The sequence below is a fragment of the Denticeps clupeoides genome, chromosome 8 (assembly GCF_900700375.1).
Source record: "Denticeps clupeoides chromosome 8, fDenClu1.1, whole genome shotgun sequence".
NCBI lineage: Eukaryota > Metazoa > Chordata > Actinopteri > Clupeiformes > Denticipitidae > Denticeps > Denticeps clupeoides.
Genome location: NC_041714.1, coordinates 22144832 through 22168538, shown reverse-complemented (window position 1 = coordinate 22168538; position 23707 = coordinate 22144832). Strand labels below are relative to the sequence as shown.

General features: G+C 47.0%; 4 protein-coding genes across 6 annotated transcripts; 2 read left to right on the top strand and 2 right to left on the bottom strand.

Moving 5' to 3' along the window:
* Positions 1 to 372: 372 nt before the first annotated feature.
* On the top strand, positions 373 to 4065 carry tefa (TEF transcription factor, PAR bZIP family member a). Of its 3 annotated transcripts, none has more exons than XM_028988103.1 (4): positions 373 to 539; positions 1836 to 2177; positions 2262 to 2473; positions 2552 to 4065. In XM_028988103.1, the coding sequence occupies exons 1-4, from the start codon at positions 464 to 466 to the stop codon at positions 2765 to 2767; spliced, it is 846 nt and encodes a 281-aa protein (XP_028843936.1). In that variant the 5' UTR covers positions 373 to 463; the 3' UTR covers positions 2768 to 4065. The 3 variants fall into 3 exon arrangements, with proteins under 3 accessions (XP_028843936.1, XP_028843933.1, XP_028843935.1); XM_028988102.1 differs by lacking the exon at positions 373 to 539 and adding an exon at positions 556 to 1658; XM_028988100.1 differs by lacking the exon at positions 373 to 539 and adding an exon at positions 549 to 1658 and having other exon boundaries at positions 1836 to 2473.
* Positions 4066 to 4410: 345 nt separating this feature from the next.
* On the bottom strand, positions 4411 to 6145 carry phf5a (PHD finger protein 5A). The gene is made up of 4 exons (XM_028988131.1): positions 6061 to 6145; positions 5922 to 5945; positions 4686 to 4852; positions 4411 to 4605 (listed from the first exon to the last, which is right to left on the bottom strand). The coding sequence occupies exons 1-4, from the start codon at positions 6110 to 6112 to the stop codon at positions 4516 to 4518; spliced, it is 333 nt and encodes a 110-aa protein (XP_028843964.1). The 5' UTR covers positions 6113 to 6145; the 3' UTR covers positions 4411 to 4515.
* Positions 6146 to 8203: 2058 nt separating this feature from the next.
* gucy2cb (guanylate cyclase 2Cb) lies at positions 8204 to 15750 on the top strand. The gene is made up of 27 exons (XM_028987993.1): positions 8204 to 8536; positions 9242 to 9354; positions 9435 to 9502; positions 9577 to 9792; positions 10055 to 10176; positions 10285 to 10384; positions 10454 to 10562; positions 10662 to 10794; positions 10878 to 10960; positions 11047 to 11158; positions 11239 to 11323; positions 11405 to 11504; positions 11586 to 11648; positions 11769 to 11840; positions 11942 to 12046; positions 12218 to 12304; positions 12377 to 12509; positions 12607 to 12744; positions 12831 to 12919; positions 13000 to 13091; positions 13613 to 13768; positions 13843 to 14035; positions 14430 to 14604; positions 14682 to 14780; positions 14862 to 14956; positions 15038 to 15114; positions 15217 to 15750. Exons 1-27 carry the CDS (start codon positions 8338 to 8340, stop codon positions 15386 to 15388), a joined length of 3186 nt encoding a protein of 1061 aa, XP_028843826.1. The 5' UTR covers positions 8204 to 8337; the 3' UTR covers positions 15389 to 15750.
* A 1750-nt stretch (positions 15751 to 17500) lies between these two features.
* On the bottom strand, positions 17501 to 23656 carry kctd17 (potassium channel tetramerization domain containing 17). The gene is given in 7 exon segments (XM_028988112.1): positions 17501 to 18485; positions 18487 to 18530; positions 19026 to 19151; positions 19354 to 19449; positions 20245 to 20336; positions 20568 to 20676; positions 23304 to 23656. Coding segments are annotated over 7 exon segments (786 nt in total). The 5' UTR covers positions 23583 to 23656; the 3' UTR covers positions 17501 to 18445.
* Between the last annotated feature and the right edge of the window lie 51 nt (positions 23657 to 23707).

Here is a 23707-nt window from a genome sequence, read left to right as displayed (position 1 = left end):
AGGTGAAGTATGATCACAATGGACCAAATCCTGATCGTGTTTAACAATAAACAGACTGTTTTAGAAAAAAAAAAAGATGTTTTAATTCATGACGCTGTAAAGTTTTACGTTTAGCGCTGAACCTTCATGTCTTGTGGAGTGAACGTTGACCTCTGACCCCTACAGACTGCATTATGACACGGTAAAACGCTACGAGCTTCTTTTGGTTTCAGCAGTGCTTTTCGTGCGTTTGGTATTAAAATAACTAGGTTCGAATGTCAGAAAATGTTCTTTTCATAACTACTGACGCCTCATTGGCTCACTGAGGTGTCAACAGGCACCTCCGGCAGCCAATAGCGCGACAGGGATTTTATTATTGGCGTTTGATGGGCGGGACCACTTAAGTAACTCCGCGTCGGTCGCGCTTTAAGGAACTTTCCCCCCTTTTCTCGGCGCCCTTTCTGCGCTCAACCCTCCAGCCGCGATGTCCTCGGAGATTCCGGAGATTTTCCGAGCTCTGCTCGAGGCTCCCTTCTCTTTGCCCGCGTTTGATGTCACCGGTAGGTGAAGATCTTCCTGCGGCTTGTGGCCGGTGGCGCACTTCGCTCCGTAAAGCGCGGCTGCATAAGCGACTTTAATGTGACTGTCCTCGAATTAACTGCAATAAAAAGAACCTAGTTCTACACAGCTCTAAAAGTGCAGATAGTCGAATGTCTGCAGGTGTGGAAACTCGAGCAATCGATTCTGTTCTCAAAATTAGACTGATTGAGGATCGCAGCATTGGCTATAAACGCAATTTCTCTTCCCGGACACACAGTGCCTGCAGAGAGAATGTGAAAGCGGTTCGGGATGGAAATGACCGCAGGTGACATTGCACGTGTGTGTCCTTGTTTGAACCAGGGCCGTGTCGTTATATTTAATAGGTTTTGTGTCCGTGTTCGCCTTTTTATTGTGTTTCATCCATATATTTTCTGTTGCTGCGTGTGGGTTAAGGGTTTACGTTTGTGCTCGTGACAGGCGCACGTGACGTCATAATTTCGGACCTGCACTTAAAAACACTTAAAAAAAAAAAAAAAAAATCCCACCTATTTCTGGCCTGTTACTCTGTATCCTAAGTGTCTGGAGAGATCGATAGACTTATATTATTGATCCCGACGGACCCCCCCCCCCCCCCCGAGATGTACACGTGCTCGGCCATGTGACATGAAGGTGAGGTAGGGGGGCCCTAATTACCATAGATGGATGGAATTATTATAAAATGTAATAACCCAGAATGGACTGACGTGAGGCGCTCGTATAAAGTACCTTTTATAAAAAGTAACTTCCTGTTGCAACAACAACTTAGTAGAAAGAAACTGGTCAGATAATATTTTTATTTCCATTTGTAACTTATAACAGATATATCAGCTACATAATTTAAGATAACAAAATTTAAAATGGACTCGAGTGATATTTGTTTTGACCACGTTAACTTGACGCCCGCCTCGGTAAACAACAGCGCCGCACGCTGATTGGTTTATCCGGGAGGGGGCGTGGCCTCGACCCCGGCTCGGCGCCTGAAAACACCCCCGAGATGTCTGGCGGGCCGGTCACGGTCACTCTGGAGACGGACACCGGCGTGGCGGTGCTGAAGAAGATCCTGGAGGTTCCGCCGCCGAAGGCTCTGGACGCGGAAGACGGTGAGGACGCGACGCGTCTCGGTGTGGTAAAAAAGCACGCAGGCTCTGTCGACGCGATGACGCAGACGCTTCTGAAACGAAAACAACGATGGAAGTTGTGTAACGGCTTTCCGGTGGTGTTCCCGCTCCGCCTGCAGGTGGCGCACTTGATTTCTTTCATTCTGTTTTACGTTGCAGAAGATGAGAAGGAGAAGCTCTGCTCTGGAGATGGCGTGGAGCTCGACGGTGGGGTCAGCGGCCTGGGACCTTCGGCCGCCCTGACCCCGGCCATTTGGGAAAAGACCATTCCCTATGACAGCGAGACCTTCCACCTGGAGTACATGGACTTGGAGGAGTTCCTGATCGAGAACGGCATTGCCAGCGTGGAGGAAGCGTCCCAGAAGGCCTCCGGCAAAGAGGACCCTCAGAACAAAGTTGAGAAACCCTCCCCAGAGTCCACGGCCCCAGCAACGCTGTTGCCCGTTCTGGAACTGGACCAGTGTGAGGAAGAAGTGGTCAGCACCAGTGTGGCCGGCGCAGGTCGGAGGAAAGCGGCGTGTTTTACTGAAATCCACGGCCGCCCACGACTCGTTCATTTTAACCCTCGACTTGTTCCCTCTCCAGAGGCGACTGCGGAGAAGGACCGGGCGACCCCGGACCCCGATAACGTCGAGGTGGAGGTGAACTTCGACCCGGATCCCACCGACCTGGTGCTGTCCAGCGTGCCCGGGGGCGAGCTGTTCGACCCCCGCAAACACCGCTTCTCGGCGGAGGAGCTGCGGCCGCAGCCGATGATCAAAAAGGCAAAGAAAGTGTTCGTGCCAGATGAGCAGAAGGTGAGTTCGTTTTTTTAAATTTCACTATTTAAAGTTGAATGCTGCGCGGCATTAAAGATGTGACGTAATCCCACTCAGAACGAGAAGTACTGGCAGCGGCGGAAGAAGAACAACATCGCCGCCAAGAGGTCGCGCGACGCCCGGCGACTCAAGGAGAACCAGATCACGGTGCGGGCGGCGTTCCTGGAGCGGGAGAACACCGCGCTGCGGCAGGAGGTGGCCGAGCTCCGCAGCGACTTCGGCCGCTGCAAGAAAGTCGTCGAGCGCTACGAGGCCAAATTCGGAGCCCTGTGAGGCCAAACCGGCCGGACATACTCGCAATCCTGGTGTTCCGCCTCGTCTTTACGTCTCATGTCAGGTCCCGACCTCCGCGGACTGACCAGCCCCGGATGACGCGAGCAGTTTCTGTTTACGTCGAATCCCATGAAGATAAAGTTTCAATGCGACTTGCTTTCCACTCGTGGTTTTGTAGGGGTTGTTTTTCACTCTTTTAAACTGTTTCTCGGTTCCTTTGGTTTTTTTTTTTACATAAGAATGTAGTTTTACAGCTGAAGAGACAGACAGGTTGAGCTCAGATTCAGTTGTTTTTCAATTGAAGAAAATTCTAATATAAAAACAACAGAAGAACCCACAAGTCATTTTAACCTGTTTTAAAACCTGATCGGCCGATTTGGGGGATTTTCTCTGGTACGGTATCGGTGGCCCGCAGCGGATCCACTTTTCTTCTTCTGCAACTGGAAGGGAAAATCTTAGCAGCAAAGTTACCGTTATTTCTATTATTGTCTTCTATACTCAGACATGCAATTTGTCATATTCACATAGAGGCAAAAGTCCTGTTGGCCGTATTGCAAATTAGATCCTTCAGGTACCTAATTAGGGGCCACATCCCGCCAGATCACTTTATTTAGATCTATTATTATGGCCCGGCGATATGACGCTCTGATAACACATAAATTACAGATCCCATAATGCAGTGCTTTGGTTGCCTTTCAAAAGCGAACTTTACACTGCAGCTGAATCTGTATCGTTTTATTTTTTGCGCTTCTGTCACTGCATTGGCAGCAAAGCATGCAATGCATTATGGAATCTGTAGTTTGTGTGTTATCAGCACGTCATATCGCCAGGCCATAATAATACTAGATCTATATGAATTGAGCTAAATGCTTATAACATTGTACGTGTCTGAAGACAAGGATCTGGTAAGGTTAAGTGGCTGGACATACAGGACACGTCACAGAATCCAAACTGTTCCTTACACGGCCTCAGTTGAGCTTCCGACGCTGCAAGAACTGTGAAGAACGGCCAGTCCCCCAACAGACGTATGACGAACATGATTATGTGACAAATGTTCTTTTACAGGCAGCATTTTACCCTTTGCGCTTTTTGCAATTTGCATTTAACCCTTTTTGCTTTTTCTCAGGATGTTTCGAATACTGTAAATAATAAAGACTTAATGCCATCCTGCTGCATTTAGGTGAAAAACGAGTTTCGCGTAGATGGCTTATGAATAACTGAGATTCATCATAATCCCCATTCTTATTGTAAGTTCTGTAAATAAAATAAAGCACAACAAATACAAAAGTGTTTGAGAATTTCTTTTTGTCATGGTCAATAAAACCTACGGTTTATAAAAACCTGTAATTTATATAGTGATTAAAAGGTAGTGAGAGAGAACGTCCCAAAATGAAAGAGATTATGTAGACAATTCATTTAATTGTACAGCATCTCTCAAAAGTGAGTATGTGGGGACTGTACTGTGCTGTTCGGGATTCGAACCGGCAGCCATCTGATTACAGGACGCTTCCATAACGCAGAGACCTCCCGTTTAAGGATGCGATATTGTGAAATATTTATAAAAATGAAGATCAGTTGGAGACCAAATATTTTCCCTTATTTAGAAACTTCATATTCATGTATGTTGAGCAGTGAGACAAATATTCCTTTAACCAAAGATTTATTGCAAAATTTATCATAAAAGAGGATTAAAAAAAATAATAAACGTGACTGCTGAACTTCATTGCCAAGCGATGTCTTGGTTATCTTCACCTCTTCTTGAAGCCGTATTTCTTCCTTTCGTAGAAAAGGTCAGTCTTCGAACTGCCCAGGTTCACGATCTTCGGACAGCCATCCCGCTGTTAGGGGAGGAGAGGAGAGGTGAAGGTCACAGTGCAAAATGTGGCTGGATGTGATAATGGCGGACTGAAGCACGCACGTCTTTCTCCTGAATGGTGCACTCTTTACAGTAGTAGGCGTCTGACACGCCAGGCCCACCGCAGATCACGCAGCGGCCCTGGTACGAGCCGTAGTTGCACTCGTCACAGATCCGCACCAGCGTGCAGGGGCGCACGTACGAGTCACAGATGACGCACTTCCCATCACCTGGGAACAAATGGGGGACACACAGACATATATACATATTTACAGTACAGGCCAAAGGTTTGGACACCTTTTCATTCAATGTGTTTATTTTCATGACCATTTATGTTGGTAGATTCTCACTGAAGGCATCAAAAGGCATCTGGGGCAGTGGTGGCCTAGCGGTTAAGGAAGCGACCCTGTAATCAGAAGGTTGCTGGTTCGAATCCCGATCCGCCAAGGTGCCACTGAGCAAAGCAACGTCCCCACACACTGCTCCCCGGGCGCATGTCATGGCTGCCCACTGCTCACCAAGGGTGATGGTTAAATTCAGAGGACAAATTTCACTGTGTGCACCGTGTGCTGATCTGCTGTGTATCACATGTGACAATCACTTCACTTTCACTAAAACTATGAACGAACACATGTGGAGTTATGTACTTGTGGAGAAAAGTGGAGACCTGGCCTCCACAGTCACCGGACCTGAATCCAGATGGTTTGGGGTGAGCTGGACCAACAAGTGCTAAACACCTCTGGGAACTCCTTCAAGACTGTTGGAGAAGCATTTCAGGTGACGACCTCTTAAAGCTCATCAAGAGTGTGCAAAGCAGTAATCAGAGCAAAGAAACTAGAATATAAAACATGTTTTCACTTATTCCACCTTTTTTTTTTTTATTAAGTACAGAACTCCACATGTGTTCATAGTTTTGGTGCATTCAGTGAGAATCTACCAACGTAAATGGTCACGAAAAAAACAAAAAAAACACACTGAATGAGAAGGTGCGTCCAAACGTTTGGCCTGTACTGTATATATACACACAGACACATCGGAGATCTGAACAAGACCTCAATACGTCATTTCACTGAAGAATTCCCATTACTTTTCAATCACTCGAAGGCAATTTTCCATTGTTATACATGTTCTCTGAGAATTTACCAGAAAAAAGGCCAGCAAAGGTGCGACAGACATGTGCTTGTTTTAAACGTAGAAAGTGTGCACTTCATCTTCTACACGCATGTGCCGATACCAGAACGTTATAAAGTTGACTTCGTGTTCCAGGTTTTTAATGAGCGTAAGAAGCCCGATACTCACATTTCTCGCACAGCCTCCCGATAGCTGGGGAAACAAAGCGGCACTGTTAGCGGCAGCACGAGTAACTGCACAATAAAACTGGTCGGCGCTCTTCTTCGATAAATACACGACTAGAGCGCACAACCCAGCCCAAACGTACCAACTCCCGCCTGTTTCCTGCAAAAGATCAAATCTGGATGGTGCTTAGCCATGGCGGCTCTGGCAAACGCAGGAGCCTCGACACGTGACCTTTCAACTTTGACCCACGAGGCCGTTGGAAACCTTCGTCAAAAATGCGCCGAGAAGTAATTTTCTTAAAATTAATTTATTTGTGAAACTTAAATACATACCATTAATTCGTCGTCAAAAAGCAATAGATTATGTTTTTTTTTAAATAACCCTTTAATTTTAAAATGTGACGTAATTTTCCTGCGACGTCTCTCCTCGCTCCACACAGCGCCGCCTGGCGCCCTGAAGAGCGATGGCAGGAAGATTCATCAGTCGGAATCCATTCCTATTATTGTCTTTAATAATAATAATTTATGTTTGTGTCTATCACTCTTTCATCTTGAATAATAAGCATATTATTACAATTTTTCAATAGATCTGGAGCGACTACAGGCATTCTTTAGATTAAAAGATGAGGTATAGAAGTGTATTGGCCGTGTCACCTCAAATATCTCCGTCATTTTAGCGAAATTGCATGGTTGACTGAGGCCTCTGTTATATATTGTCCTACCTGAGGGCAGGACAATAATTGAGCCGTGCCTGCATTTTAACTTCCATTTGCAGTCCATTTATAAGCCGCATCTGGTGACGGTCACCTTCTTTCCATTTATCAGCGGTCAGTCTGCTCTCACCACCAGCACACCAGCAAAACCACCACTTTCATAAAAATATGAAATATTGGTTATATTGTCATTCCAGCCATACACATACAGTTTACAGTGAAATGAAATATCGTTCCTCCAGGACCATGGTGCAACACAGAGCAGAACAGAGAGACATCACAATTGCAGGACATAAGTATACACGAGACAAACAAGTGCAACGATACAGTTTGACATGATTAGACAATGACTAGACTGAAACTAAAAATTCCCTCTTCACGGGGTCTCCGATCCCAATCGACTCTGTTCTTCTTTGTTGTCCCTGGCTGGTGGAACAACTTGTCCCGCTCCATTCGACTAGCCAAGACTACCACCACCTTTAAGAAACATTTGAAAACTCACTTGTTTAAAAAGTATTTCAAACGAGTCTGACACACACACAGACAAAAATGTAATTCGTCAGGCATTTAACAATTCCCAGCATGTTCTAATCTTGACAAGTTGGGACTTATCAGGGCTCTTAGTTTTGTAACTCAAAATCTATGGAAATTGAATGAGAATTGCTGGTGTCCTCGTGAAGGTGCTTTGGATAAAAGCATCTGCAAAGTAAAGTAAAGTAAAGTAGACAATAGTGCAATTTCCCAAATACTCACAGTTTCAATATAGAGTGAGTGCAGTATCTGGGTTAGCAGCGAGATGCTGAGGTTGTTATAGACATGTGCAAAATGCAGAACAGAGTTAAATGGCAAAATAAATAACAGTAAATAGTATTGTGTGCAACTTTGACAGCAGCAGAGTTTGAAGTCGGAGTTATTGTGTACGGTTAAATACAGGAATCGAATTAGACAGGCGTCAATAACAAACAAATGAAATAACAGTACACATATATACAAATTGCACTGGTTTCTTACAGTCTATCGCTACTTATGTGTAAGTGAAGTGATTGTGAAACACTGCAGCACAGCACACGGTTACACAGTGAAATGTGTCCTCAATGGAGAACAGTCTATTGTGAGTTTAGCATCTTGATTGCTGTTTTTAAGGCGCTTTGTGGGCGTCATGTCAGTGACGCTGCTGTGGTGATAATGTCCCCGCAACATCACAGCAGGCAGCTGCATTTGCTGTTCACACAGACTGACGCTTCGCTTTTAATGCGTTTCGATTCACGCCTGGGTCTCTTATCGCTGCAACCTTTGTTCGGCTCTTCCTTCCAACTCCTCTTCCCGCTGATCGTTTTCTCTCGTTTCCAGAAGGCTCAGCTGTATTAAGGCTGGTGACAGATGTAAAATGTCTGCTACGGGGCTCCTGTCATCGCCCCATCTGGCCGGCTGTCAAGTGGAAGCCATTAAACGCTTCTGGTCTTTCCGGGTGACAGTAAAGGTGGGACGTTTTATGGCCTGCCGCTGTCTGTTGTTCATTAACGCACTGGTGGGAATCGGTGAACTTTCCCACTCAGCGGGGAAAATAAAGGAACTCTGTACGAGCCTGTGGCTTCCAAATCTTTCTCTGTGATATTTTGGGATTTTTGATCTGCGAAAATGAAGGCGCCATAAGCTGAAGCGAGGGCCTGAAGAGGAACGTCGGGAGATTTTACCCGAGATCTATCCATGGCACCGCCCCAGCGGTTCACCTGGCACCTGCTGCTGGTGCTGAGCTGCGCTCTCCTCCCATGTAAGCCTCATGTGAGGAAACCATCTCTGACGGTGGTGTTGTTGGATGACGACGTTTCGCCGTGGAGCATAAACTTTGTCAGACAGGGAGTCAAACACGCCATTGCCATCGACGGCGCCATCAACAGCCAACTTGGTGAGGAGAGCTTCACGCCAGCCGCACCTCAGGTTGAAAAATGGCAGCATAATTAGTGTAGCTCACTGCATTTTTATTCTGAATTCAAATTGTTGGTATATTATGTGTCCCTTCTTTATGTTCTTACTATGTGCCCAAATCATGCAGCTGAACTGAATGGGTGGTAGGTGGGTAATGGGTGAACTGAATGGGTGGTAGTAACCTAGTGGGTGACACACTCTCCTATGAACCAGAAGACCCAGGTTCAAATCCCACTCACTACCATCGTGTCCCTGAGCAAGACACTCGGGGGGGGGGACTGTCCCTGTAACTACTGATTTTAAGTCGCTCTGGATAAGGCCGTCTGTCAAATGCTGTAAATGTAAGAGACAAGAGGTGGGGTGGGTGGTAGGGGTATGAACCAGAAGACCCAGGTTCAAACCCCACTTACTACCATCGTGTCCATGAGCAAGACACTTAACCCATAGTGTCTCCAGGGGGGGACTGTCCCTGTAACTACTGACTGTAAGTCACTCTGGATAAGGGCGTCTGGTAAATGCTGTAAATGAACTGGTGATGGAAATATGAATTTGCTTATGTATTCTTTCTTCTCAGTGAAAAAAATCCAACTCCTATCTGTTCATGTTCAAGCGTCATTGCAGGCTCCTCTCGTGCTGCTCTGACACAGCTCATGGGGTAAATCATTTCTCGTCCTTTTTATTGAAGGTATAACTCGTAACCTGACTGCCAGCTACAAAGGCTTCCAGACAAAATATTACCAGCAGACAGGCTGCAGCAGCAGCACCTGTGAAGGGGTGCAGATCCTGAAGACCCTGACGGTGAGCTCTCGAGGAATACCCAGATGCACATGAATAGCTGGTGCTGGGCGTGAACGCTGCTCTTCTGTTTCCCATTGCAGAATAACGGACAGGTGGGCTTTGCCTTGCTGGGCCCAACCTGCACCTACGCGACCTTCCAGATGGTGGAGTGAGTTCATAGTTGATAGAATGTTCCCGAAAAACCCTTGTACTGCAGTTCATCTGGTCTTCTCGTGGTTTCAGTCTGGAGATCGGACTGGACCTCAGCATGCCCATCATCTCAGCCGGGAGTTTTGGTTTGTCCTGCGACTACAAGGCCAACCTCACCCGATTGCTCCCGCCCGCAAGGAAGGTGGCCAGCTTCTTCACATACTTCTGGAACTCCTCCAGCTCCAGCAAGCCTGAGTGGGAGAGAGCGTACATCTACAAAAAGAACGACAACACTGAAGACTGTTTCTGGTGCGCGCCTCTTGGCCGACTGTAGGTGAACTGACTAGTGGTGGCCTAGTGGTTAAGGAGGCGGCCCCGTAATCAGCAGTCGGGTCAAAGCCCATTGAGCCCATTGGCCTGTCAAAGCCCATTGAGACATACTGTAATGTAAGAAATAAATGTTGTTGTTGTTGCCGGTTCGAATCCTGATCCGCAATGACAATCCACAATGACAATCACTTCACTTTCACTTCACTTCACCTTCAACTGACAATGTGATACCTCTCCTCAGGTACATCAACGCACTGGACACCGAGTCTGAGCTCTTCAGCAGCAGTTTAGAGAAGCTCTTCATTCTGAGGACACCTGATGACTTTGGTAAAGCTTTAAACAGCAAGGACAGAGAGAGCAACTGTGAGGAATCGGCCGCATTGGCTTCAATGCCATTTCATTTCCATTATTACAGATGTTCTAATTGATTTTCAAATGAAATGAAGCTGAATGTGTTGTGTTTTTGGTCAGTGTTCATTTTATGTGGATCACCAGCCGACGTGGAGGCCCTGAAGAAGAACAGTTCAGAGGCTGACACCAGCGTTGCCATCATCCTGATCGACCTTTACAAGTCTGTCATCACCCTTTCCTTCATTAAACTGTCTCTCTGAGACATAACGCTGTTCCTTTCTTCCAACAGTGATCAGTACTACAGAAATTCAAGCTCCATGAGTGCCATGAAAAATGTTCTGGTGATCACAATGCCCGACAGAAGGAACTACACCATTGACACGAACGTCAGTAACACGGTGAGAAGTTGCAGTACAACGTTTAACATTCATGTTTCAGTTGACTTGCAGTGTACTTTTTAACCCAGTCGTTCCTTTCATTCTGCCTCTGTCCCTCAGATGAACGACTACGTGGTGGCGTACCATGATGCAGTGCTGTTCTTTGGCGAGGTGATGAGGCAGATCTCCGTAAATGAGCTGACGTCCATGGAGGCTGTCAGCATCAAGTTCTTCAGGGACGTCACCTTCAGAGGTGTGTCCATGTACCCCACTTGATGCACCATTTGTGTCATAAGCTTGTGGATGGACTGTGACTTAAAGATCTGGCTTTCCAAGGCCTGGCTGGAGAATACAGACTGGATCAGTTTGGGGACAGGGACGTGGATTTTTCTGTTATTTACACCACAACTGACAACAAGGCGAGTGACAGAATATTTTAACCACATTGGGGCTCTGTAGGAGGTAAAAGATAAAAAGACATTTCAACCTGGTCTCATTTCACCAGTACAAGGTCCTGTTTGAGTTCAACACAACCACTAATCAAACAACGTTGGTGGATCCTGAGCCTTCCTTCATCTGGTCTCATAAGAGCCTCCCAGAAGATCGACCTTTTTCAGGTAAATCGGTGAATATTGAGGCACACTGTCTTTTCTACGTCCATGAGAAGATGTGAAAGCCTCTGAGCGTCTCTCCTCAGGGCTGCAGTTTTCGGACATCATTGTCATCGTTCTGGGCACCACTGTGGTGGTGGTGATGATGTCCATCGCATTCGTTTTTGGCTGGTGAGGCAGCGAATCACACATAGTTCTCATCCCCTGCACTCACGACTGAGGCCAGGTCTGCGTCTTTCTACCGTATTTCAGGCAGAAGCGATTCTGCCGGCGTAAAAAGCGCTGGTCGCACATCCCCTGTGAACTGGTCACTCCTCTGAAGTCCAGCGAGCGAAACACGGTCTCCTTGAATGTGAGTTCTCACATTCACAAATTGTGGACTATTGTCTCACTATGATATTACGTTAGCATGTCCTGTCTGATGTTTCTGTAGATTGAAGAAGATGCCAGGTCTGACCAGGGCCCCAGAACCCGCTGTGGACGTTACGATAAGAAGGTGTCCTTCCCATCACAGATTTCCTGCTGTCATTTTCCCATAATCCCCCTGTGCTGGGCACCTCTGATACCTTTTGGTCACATGTTCTGTTTGTAAGCGTCTCAAACCCTTGTGCTTCAGATCGTGATTCTGAAGGAGCTCAAGCACTCTGACGGTGATTTTACCGAGAGCCAGAGGATCGAGCTGAACTCTGTGAGATCTTCTGCTTGCTTTTCTCCTTTGTTCCGTTCTTGCATGTTGGAATGTTTGAGCTCCCCAAGCAAAACCTGACATGCATGTTTCATGCTTCCCAGCTCCTGGAAATTGATTACTACAGCCTGACCAAGTTCTACGGCACGGTTAGATTTGACCACGGGGTCTTTGGTGTGTTTGAGTTTTGTGAAAGGGGCTCGCTGAGGGTGAGTTCAGCAAACAAGATGGTCCTTGTTTGAAAGCCTCTTTTGTTTAACCACTGCACCACAATGCCACTCACAAGCAAGCACATGGCCCGACACATAATAAGATTTTAACGCATACCTCATTGTTATTGCATGTTTAGAACAAATTTCTGATTGTGCACTTCCATGCAGCACGTGTTGGATGATAGGATCTCATACCCTGATGAGACCTTCATGGACTGGGAGTTCAAGAGTTCAGTTCTCCATGACATTGCAAAGGTAAAAACAAGAAGGGGTGCTCACATGATGAATGGGATTGATATCTTGTCATAATACTCCACTTGCATCCAGGGCATGTCCTACCTCCATGCCAGTAACCTTGGTGTCCATGGGCGCCTGAAATCCACCAACTGTGTTGTGGACAATCGCATGGTAGTGAAGATCACGAACTTTGGTTTCAGCACCATTCTGAGCCCTGGACGAGGTAAAGGTCTTCACTCGGGATTTGGACCTGACAGGCAGCCTCCTCTCAGCTCTTGATGCCTTAATAGTTCATCGGCCTCTTGTCTCCTCTTTCTCAGACCTCTGGACAGCACCGGAGCACCTGCGGAAAGAAGGGATCTCTCAAAAGGGCGATGTTTACAGCTTTGCCATCATCGCCCAGGAGATCATGCTGAGGAAGTGCACCTTCCATACAGAGGGATGCTCAGACACAGTGGGTAAGATGACAGAAGAATTAGGACCATGGTAACACGAGCAGTCTGATGAAACTTCTGCAGCATATTTTTTTTTTTTATTGCTTCAGAGAAGCTGGACAAGGTGCAGCATCCAGCCCTGCATGTTCACTTCAGGCCTGATCTCAACTTCAGCACCGCTGGGGACGGAGAGAGGGAGGTGTGTTTGTCTCCAGTACGTGTCTGCGTGCACAGTTACAGGTTTCTCTGTGCTCACCTGTATGTGTGTGGCGGGTGTAGGTCTACACCCTGATCAGGAACTGTTGGGATGAAGACCCGGAAAAGAGACCGGATTTCAAGAAGATAGAAATCTCTCTTGGGAAAATTGTCAAGTATGTGGCTTTTCCTGCACGAACGATGAAGCAGTCCTGAGTGTGGAAAAGACCCTAGTTGTAATGGAGACACATCGTGGTAGCCTATGAACCAAAAGACCACTAAGTCCCAGGTTCAAACCCCACTTACTACCATTGTTACATTTAACCCTGAGTGTCTCCAGGAGGACTGTCACTGTCACTCTGCTGGGTGCTCAAAGTGTAGATGTTGCGGGTGCCAGTTGGCTCCACCTCTCAAGACAAACTCAGCTGATTCTCTTTCAGTGTCACATTTTTTACAGCATTTACCAGACACCCTTATCCAGAGCGACTTACAATCAGTAGTTACAGGGACAGTCCCCCCCCGGAGCAATTTAGGGTTAAGGGTCTTGCTCAGGGACACGATGGTAGTAAGTGGGGTTTGAACCTGGGTCTTCTGGTTCCTAGGCGAGTATGTTACCCGCTAGGCTACTACCACCCACTTACTCAGTGTTCGATGCGCTTGGTTGGCAAGTTTCGTAGATGTGTCTGTGTGCGTTCAGCCTCCACAAACAGGCCAACGAGAGCTACATGGGCAACCTGATCCGACGGCTGCAGATGTACTCGCGGAACCTGGAGTATCTGGTGGAAGAGCGGACGGCGCTCTACAAGGCCGAGAAGGATCGCGCTGACTACCTCAACTTCCTGCTGCTGCCAGGGTCGGTTCTACAGCAGGGCTTCCTAGAGCTTGGACAGCAACCTGGTTATCTAACACAACTCACATGCCTGGCAGGCCGGTGGTGCGCTCGTTGAAGGAGACAGGGAGGGTGGAGCCGGAGCTCTTCGAAGAGGTCACCATCTACTTCAGTGACATCGTGGGCTTCACCACACTGTGCCACTACAGCACCCCTATAGAAGTGGTAGACATGCTCAACGACATCTACAAAAACTTTGACAGCATCCTGGACCACCACGATGTCTACAAGGTGTGAACACTTTCTTAAGAAGAGAGCCCGTTTATTAGGCAGGTCAGCATTATATCAGAGATGGAGTTCCCCAACCCTGGTGCAGTTGAAATGGGTTTTATCTGTCATGTCAGTAGTGCATTACTGATCTAGATAGAGTGATAAGGGGGTTCTGTGAGCTGGAGTTCTTGTGTTTTTTGCGTGGGCTTTATGGCTTCAGCCTGGTTGAGGTGTGTGGGCTGAAGCTCCTTTGCTTTTGCATATATTGTGTAATATGCATTATTATGGATTTTTACAAAACTTATGCAACGCTCCCATATGGCCTCCAGTTCTGACATTATTTGCACACGGAAAACAACACGCATCTGCTGGATGATGGCATAAAATTATTTTCTATGAGCCAATATTTTAACAGGTGGAAACAATTGGGGACGCATACATGGTGGCGTCAGGGCTTCCTCGGCGAAATGGGAACAGGCACGCCCCTGACATATCCCGCATGGCGCTGGACATACTGTCCTTTGTTGGCACGTTCGAGCTGCGCCATCTACCAGGGCTGCCTCTGTGGATCCGCATCGGAATTCATTCAGGTACGTGAAGTACCTTTCATTTGGTGTGGTGCTCTGAGACGGCCGTGAGCTGACTGACCGCCCCGCTGTGTCTGCAGGGCCCTGTGCTGCAGGAGTGGTGGGCCTGAAGATGCCGAGGTACTGCCTGTTTGGTGATACGGTCAATACGGCTTCACGGATCGTGTCCACTGGGCTCCGTAAGCGAAACGTCGTGCACATGCAGACCACGGCGGCTACTGAACATCTTTAATTATTTTAATTCTTCTTTTTTTTTTCAGCTCTGCGAATCCATGTCAGCCAGTCAACAATCAATGTCCTTCAGCAAACGGACTGTGGGTTTGAGTTTGAGAAGAGAGGACAAACTTACTTGAAGGTCCGAACACCTCTTGGGTCCTTAATGTTCATGCAGGTCAATAAATACAACTTTTAAACTGTCTGTAACACTGTACGTCAGGGCAAAGGGAAAGAGATGACATATTGGCTGATGGGAGTTAAAGGCCAAGACTACAACTTACAGATTCCACCAACAGCGTGAGTGAACTTAATGTTCAGTCCTCTCAAATTCCTGCCTGCTCCAATCTTGAGGTGTCACGTTGTCACAAGCTGAACTGAATGCTCGTCTCCACACTACAGGGAGAACTTCCAACGTCTGCAGCAGGACCTGGCCGAAATGATCCAGTCATGTCTGGACAAGCGCGTCTTTGGCCCTCTGTCCAGGAGCCAGAAAAGAGTCGAGAAGCTGGTCGACGAGCAGCCAGAGTACCTACAACTGGCCACGGCAGACAACTTCAGCACGTTCCTGTGATGCGGGCAGATCGTGCAGGCGCAACAGATGCTGCATCTTCAGCAGATACTGATGCAGTCTGATTGGCTGACAATGAATCCATGATGTGACGTACTTTATCACTTCTTTACTTGTTGTGTTTTATATATAAGTATACTATATTTGATATATTATACTGTACTCTCTCTCTCTCTCTATATATATATATATACACACACACATCTATCTATATATATATGTACACACACAAAACTGTTAGAATACAAAACTACATTCCTTTACCAATTGAAAGTTTCTGCTCTTCTTTATAAAGTGCAGTAAAATGAACACAGCTCTGCCTGAATCAAAATAAGTATATTATAGAAAATGGAAAATACAAGAAGTTCCCCACAAGGAACTGGCTTTAACTTGAATAATTAAATAGCAATGTATTGTGATGTCGGTATTATTAAAGTTCAAGCTTAATTTAAAAAATAATTTTTTAGTAATATCTTCAAGCAGCCTCTATCATTCTTCTGAAGGGTGCAGTGTGATGACAATTTTTAAAATATTTTTTTACATTTTATTGACATAATAATATGAACCATTCCCATTTCAATGGTGTAACAAGGGACTGTGTTTTATTACAACAGTTACATGGTTTATATGTGGATTCATCTAGAAAACCGTGGAAGCAACGTTCTGAAGTTCCTTACAAATGGTGATTGTTCAGAGCAACTATTTACATTACTGCAATAGCGCCATATTTTCAGGTTTGTCATGTTTTAAGAACTACCTTTAACCATTTTCACACCAACAAAGGAGGTGGCAGTGGTAACGGGTCCATGAAATCATCCTTTCACTACCATCCTTCAAATGGTAGCGAGAAACATGGCCTTTAACTTTCCACTCCAGTTCCTGCATGCTGCAGATTCTGGTCCCGCGAGACGCGATGGCCATCCAGCATGAATCCTCGGATGAGGACCCGCCTGAAACCCCCCTCGAGGCCCGAGACGGAATGAGGCCCGAGGCATCCTTCTGCATCACTCAAACACACTTTCAACAATAATCCCGAACTAAACGTAAAAACATACAAATGCACCTTCCTTTTCAATTTACATACATAAACAAATATTGCTCGAAGAGTTGAAAACGAACATGATCGACAACCTAATCGCATCCGACTTCCTCCCACATGCAGACAGTGATCAGACGTCTAAGCATTTTTCAAACGTGAAAACGAATTCCTGAGAATTTTCTTTTATAGGACCAGCTACAGCAGTAAGGGACAATTTCATAATGTCACCCCTGTTAGAGCAGTCACCTGTACGAGGGACATCTCCATGCTTACTACACTTTTCTGAAGGTGCTAATGGTGCAACCAAGGCCGTAACCCGAACAGAAAATAAGAAATGCGCGTTTCAGCTCTGTGTTGTGTTTAGAAGGGGACTTGAATTTCCAACTCAGGAAGCTTTCCAACAATCTGCAGCAGCAGCACCACGTTGGGTCGGGTGGACAATATGACAATATGACTTGTTACTACATAATGTATGTGTAGTGTGTGTGTGTGTATGTGTACTTTAAACATTAAATTATTTGTAGGGTTTTATGGAAGGTCTAATCAGAGCCAGTACTACCGGAAGCCTTCACAACCACGTGTAAGTGGCTCACCCCTGACCATCTCCAAGAAACCTTCAGCCACAGCTCCCAAACCTGAGAATGGAGCGGATACATACAGTGGTGGAGTCTGTGCCTCAGAAACACGTCGCTGAGATTCTGTCATGATTACGGGCTCCTCAGCTCTCTTTGGTAGAAGAGTTTTTTAAAATGTTAAAATGTTTTTTTTTTGTTTTACTAAGATTCACTTTTTTTTATTGTTATCCTGCTGGACAACTGGCCCACAGTATCATTCATTCACATTTCAAACCATCACCAGAATGGCGACTCTCAGAGTCTGCTGTAGGGAATTAATTCAGTAAAAATGCATCATCTGTGTGTATGTATACATATACTTATAAATAAAAACTACAGTCATGTTGTCGTACACACATATACACACAGTAACACAGTGGCTCTTGGTGCTCTACATCCTGGACCCATGGATCTGGAAAAGCTATAAAACAAGAAAAGAAAAAGACTTAAACAAACATCTACTTTCACATTGTGTCAACCGACCCAACAAACATCATATAACTGTGATTTGATTAACTGATGATTATTATTTAATTTAACAAGCAAGATGGCTGATTTCTCAATGGTCATGCATGCACTTAATGATGAAGGAAGAAGAAATCATCAGATATCTTCTCCTAATGCCATAATAACAATATTAATAATGAAGCATGAACTGGGTATACGCCCATTAGATTGATAACCATGGTCTGGGTCTTCCCAATCTGGTCCATAATCTTGGTCTATGACTTGGCAATCGTTTAATCCTGATCTCCATCTCAGTTATTCCTCAGCTAAATTTTGCCTCAACCGCAATCTACGGATGAACATGTCCACTGTGTCCCTCCATGTCCAAGTATGTTTCCTCACTGCTTTGATCATGGTATCGAAGCGAAGTCATGATTTGCATCGGATGAAAGCGATTAGCTCTGGGTGGAGACAAAGTGGAGCCAGTGTCAAATTTTGGACTCTTTATCATCCAGCTCGGAGGTCTACGCCTCAACCAATCCCTGCTCCCGCCCTAACACTGTGACTTATTCCAGGGCTCAGGCCAATGGACCCATTCTTGTGTTTTCTAGGCCGTGGGATGGATGCCTGCCCTGCTCCTCATCCTGTAGGGTTTCAGTTTACCTCTCTCTCTCTCTCTCTCTTCTCTGTCCTGTTGCTAGTACTATAGAAATACAGACCTTCAGGCTCACTACATCACGGGCACATTTGTGACAGCAGTCACTCCCTTTCATGTTGATTCTGTGGGGCTCATGTGAGGCTTTTCATTTCTTATCATTCTAATCTCCTCAAGCAGTTCTGTTACGCTGATGCTGGACCCTTCTTACATGACTATACAGCGGCTCGTGTGAGGACAACTAATGTTATAAACAAGCAGCACAAGAGTGAAATTAGTCCTCACCCGGGCGAGTGTAAAAGATGCTAATCCCTAATCCACTCATTCGCGCAGAGATTTCTCTCCTTCCTCCTCCTCCTCATCTTCCCGCTCCTTCGGTCCTTCCTCTTGCTGAATAGCCGAGGGCATGTGGTTTAATGGATGAGGCCGAGGCAAACAAACGCAAACACACACAAACACACGATGAGAGTGGAAGAAGCGCAATGACACATGAAGGAGGTTTGCATGGATGGCGCGAGACTGTTCTTCTGATAACAGATGAGAAGCACAACCACGTGCACTAATAATTGTCTTTGTTCTTTCAGTGTGCAGTGAAGTGATTGTCACTTGTGATACACAGCAGCACAGCACACGGTGCACACAGTGAAATTTGTCCTCTGCATTTAACCCATCACCCTTGGTGAGCAGTGGGCACCATGACAGGCGCCCGGGGAGCAGTGTGTGGGGACGGTGCTTTGCTCGGTGGCACCTCGGCGGATCGGGATTCGAACCGGCAACCTTCTGATTACGGGGCCGCTTCCTTAACCGCTAGGCCCCCACTGCCCCAGCAGTGTGGGTGTGTATGCGTGTGTGCACGATGTGTCTATGTTTGCGTGGATGCCACACCTTGGTCTTGTGGCTCTGCTCCATACCCAGACCCGCCCCACAGGTGTGCAGCTCTTTGGAAACGACACACAGGAACTCGGCCTGGTCCTCCGTTCCGTAGCTGTAGGACGAGCCGATGTTCACCATCTGAAGGAGAGCGAAAGGTAAGAGGGCAACGGTGACACCTGGACCGGTAAAAACACGTCAGACAGGGCGGGGCTGTCGTTGGGGACTGAGCTGTGGACAAGAGGGACCGGGTGGGCAGGAGGGTTTTAGTTAACTCAGCGTCATTCCAACCCACAGTCCAGAGCAGTCCGGGGCGGGGCTTTCGGCTGGCGCGCACGCTGACCTGCTCAAACTTCCAGCCGTCAGACATGGTGGACACCATCTGGGTCAGCTCCTCCTCCTGACACTGAAGAACGCGGTAGACATGCTTCGGGGGGACCTGCTGAACGTCAAGAGGAAGGAGACAAAAACCTGAAAAATTCATGATATTTTCCTTTTCAGACGTCCTGACAAAAACACACAAGGTATGTGGGGTCACTGAATGTCACCCCACAAAGTTTCTTCCTTTTTGTCATTGGTTCCTGATTCTTAAGGAAAAGTGATACCAGAAGCCACAACATCATGTGTGAATATATTTCATTTTTTTAGTTACCTTTTCCCTCTGCATTTAACCATCACCCTGAGTGAGCAGTGGGCACCATGACAGGCCCCTGGGGAGCAGTGTGTGGGGACGGTGCTTTGCTCAGTGGCACCTTGGTGGATCAGGATTCATACCGGCAACCTTCTGATTACGGGGCCGCTTCCTTAACTGCTAGGCCACCACTGCCCCAAAGTATCTGAAGTCCCTTTCCGAAATTCTGCCATTTTTAGCCAGTCCCATTTTTACATCCAATCACCAAGCAATTGCAACGCTTCACATGTTTGGAGGCCATGACGGTCGGTTGAGATCATGTTTTAGGAGAGGGGCGGGAAATTCTCTGAGCAGAAAAAGCATGAGAAACGGGAGGTAACCTTTCCCCTTATGACATCATAAGGGGACAAATTCCAGATCCGACGGCCTTAGCTGCAGAATGACCAAAACACTCTAGATTTCTAGCCACTGCAGGACCACAGACAGGCTATGGAAACTCGTATTAATGAATGTCTCACAAAGTCACATTTTCATGTCAGGGGACCTTTAACATTAATTTTTATCAGATTGTTTAATTGTATGTGTGTGAGCCAGTTCTGATACCTGGTTAGCCCTGCAGTCCCGTTCCATTATCCTCTCTTTAATGAGTTTGATGAGGGGTGTGATGTTGTAGAACTCAGCTTCCTCCAAAACTCCTAATGGAAGGTTATTTATATGAAAAAGCAATGTGGAAAATCAGGATGAAATTACATCCATACAAAACTGCATTAAATGAGTGATAAGTGGATGACAAATTAAATAATCAAAAAGTGGTTGGTATATAAGACACTCACAATCAGAAATTTCAAGGCAAAAGGTCCCATTTGGTCCCATATTGATAAGCTATATAAGGCATGTGCCCCATGAGAAAAGGGTGAGATTCAGACCTTCCTCTGCCAGCTCCTTGTTGTAGACCAGTTTGCCGTGACGAAGGTAGTTGAGTATGGGGCCGAAGTAAGTCGGGTCTCTGTCGATGACGTACGCCCCCGTTTCATCCTACAACCAGACACAGTCACGGTTATATGGCTTATATAACGTACACTGTGGATAACTAAATTTTCCCAGCAAACATTAACTGTGTAACACACCCACATTTACATTTACGGCATTTGGCAGACGCCCTTATCCAAAGCGACTTACAACATGCTACCATCGATGTAGTGGTCAGTTCTAGTTCATTAGGACCCCCAACTATGAATACAACCTTTTTATTCACTCTGTTCTAGTTCATCTAAATATTCTCTAAAGAGGAAGGTCTTGAGCTGCCGTTTGAAAATACTCAGTGACTGAGATGTTCTGACCTCGAGGGGACGTTCGGAGTATACGAGGTGCAGTGTGAGGTGTAATAAGGGCTGTGAGGTAGGATGGTGCTGCTCCATGTTTGGCTTTGTAGGCCAGCATCAGTATTTTGAACCTGATGCGTGCAGCTACTGGGAGCCGGTGGAGGGAGCGTAGCAGAGGGGCGGTGTGGGAGTATGATTCGCTGCTTGTAAATTGGTTTCTGAGTGTTTCGCATGTCGTAAAATGGATTTAATAATTAAAGTTAGCTCATTTGAATTGCAATTCTCGGCCACCCTCATCAGCTGAGAAGGTGAAATGGATGCAAGCAGCTTGTGATTATATATGAGCAGGGTCATGGCTGTATGGAGACGGCGCATTAAAGACACGTAGCAGCTCAACAGCTGACCTCCTGCTTACAGCTCGATTAGAGACTCTATATACCCTGCAGTGTAGAACGGTGTATGTATGAGAGGCGGAATCATGGCTTATCCGGGACGAGGCGTAAATGCTGGTCATATAACAATAACTGTAACCCAATATAATATGTAATATAATATAGTATGCAATATAGTATGTAATGTTGTTGACTAATAAAAACAAAACTAAATATGTTTTTACAAGACAAAAATTATACTAAAATGTCGTTGACGAAGACGAGACGAAACGAAATGTCCACCACAGCCTCCCTGCCTCCCTCCAGCACCACAGAACAAAGAGGACAAGGGACCGGCGATGGACGGATGGACGGAAAGAAAAGGACGCATCCTGAGGGCCGGACGGCCGTAAGTGCCGTGTGATGAAGAGGAAACGCTGAAGACGTCTGCACGGACACGGCTTCTGTGGGAGTGAATGCCGCCGTGCAGCATTTACACACATTTGCACAGCATGCAAATCGCCGGACCGTGAGTCACCGAGCTTCGGGGCTCAACGTGCCGTTCGCCCACTTCCTCATTTTTGCATCAGTCGCCCACAACATTCCCGGTGTCAACGTCTTCCCTGTTTCATAAAAAGCGGTTTTCCATAACGGTGCAGGGTGAGGCAGGACGAGTTCAAGCCAACATCGGCATCATGAGGGCCAACATGGCGACACGCTGGCAACGCGAAGTGGCCTTTGACCTCTGACCCCACGTCTTCTTGCCTCCACGCAGGGACGCCGTCTCTCTCCATGCTCACACAGAAAATGAGGGTTGAAACCAGGGTGGTAGTAGCCTAGTGGGTAACACACACGCCTGTGAACCAGAAGACCCGGGTTCAAATCCCGCTTACTACCATTGTGTCCCTGAGAAAGACACTTAACCCTAAGTTGCTCCAGGGGGGGACTGTCCCTGTAACTACTGATTGTAAAAGCTCTGGATAAGGGGGTCTGATAAATGCTGTAAATGTAAACCAGCCTGTCGCCACTGTGACTTCAGCGCCATTCAATCTGCTCCTTCAGCTGCAGACCCACTGTGGACACGCGGATGGGTGGAGGCGGAGCCATCGCTCGAAATTCTTCTCCTGCCAAAAGAATAGAGTTTCGGGGCTCTCCCGGTTCCGCCCCAACAGTGAAGACTCGGGGGTGCGGCGTACGGTTGTGTTTTTAGATTTCTGGGGCTTAGAACCGGCGACCCAACGAGCTTCTCTAATCACTACAAATTCCGCAGATCAGACCTGGTATAAAAGCATCTGGTTTTACAGAAGCCCACTGAGTCTACGAACATGAAAGCAAGGCTGAACTAAATGGAAAAAGAAGACTAAAGATAAACCGATTTACAGTATTTACCAGATGCCCTTATCCAGAGTGACTTACAATCAGTAGTTACAGGGACAGTCCCCCCCTGGAGACACTCAGGGTTAAGTGTCTTGCTCATGGACACGAAGTGGGGTTTGAACCATCCTGCACGGCGAGGAGGGCATTAGGAGAAAAACAGAGGTGCATAGAGGAGAAAATGAAGACGAGGAGGACAAAGGGAGGAGAAATGCAGAGATGAAAGGAGGATGATGGGCTGGTAGTGACCTAGCGGGTAACACACTCGCCAAGTCCCAGGTTCAAATCCCACCATTGTGTCCCTGAGCAAGGCTCTTAACCCTGAGTGTCTCCGGGGGGGGGCTGTCCCTGTAACTACTGATTGTAAGTCCCTCTGGATAAGGGCGTCTGGTAAATGCCGTAAATGTGAATGATAAATGAGCATAAGGGGGAGAGAGACGAAGGGGAAAGGAACAGGAGAAAAGATGCAAGGGCAGAATATGAAGGTCACGCTGGGCGGGAAAATGGGAGATTTCTCCACGCTCGAATTAGGAGGTAACGCGGAACGGGAAGGGGATGCTGCTGTCGCCATGGCGACCGCCCCCGTCCCTCTCACCGTGTCCGAGTGCAGGTCCTGCTGCTGGCACAGCCGGTACAGGAACGACGTCTGCTCCTTCAGCAGCGTCTGGCGCGTGGTGAGAAACACGGTTCCGCCCACGTTCAACCGGATCCACTTCCCGCTGTTCCCCGCGGCGGCGGCGGACTCGACGTCGCCGTCTTTACCGCTGCTGCTGCTGCTGCTGCTGTTGTTGTTGTTGTTGTTGTTGTTGCTGTTGTTGTTCGGCGGCTCCGTGGCCGCCTGTAGAGCCGCCATCCGCTTGTCCTCCGTTGCCATGAGGAGACGATGCGCGCCAAAGCCAGTGAATCCAGGTTCTGCCCGCTGTGCTGCGGTGTGATGTTCATGTAACTCCGCCCACCTGGCCTCGATAGTCGCTGGGGCATTGTGGGTATTGAAGTGCG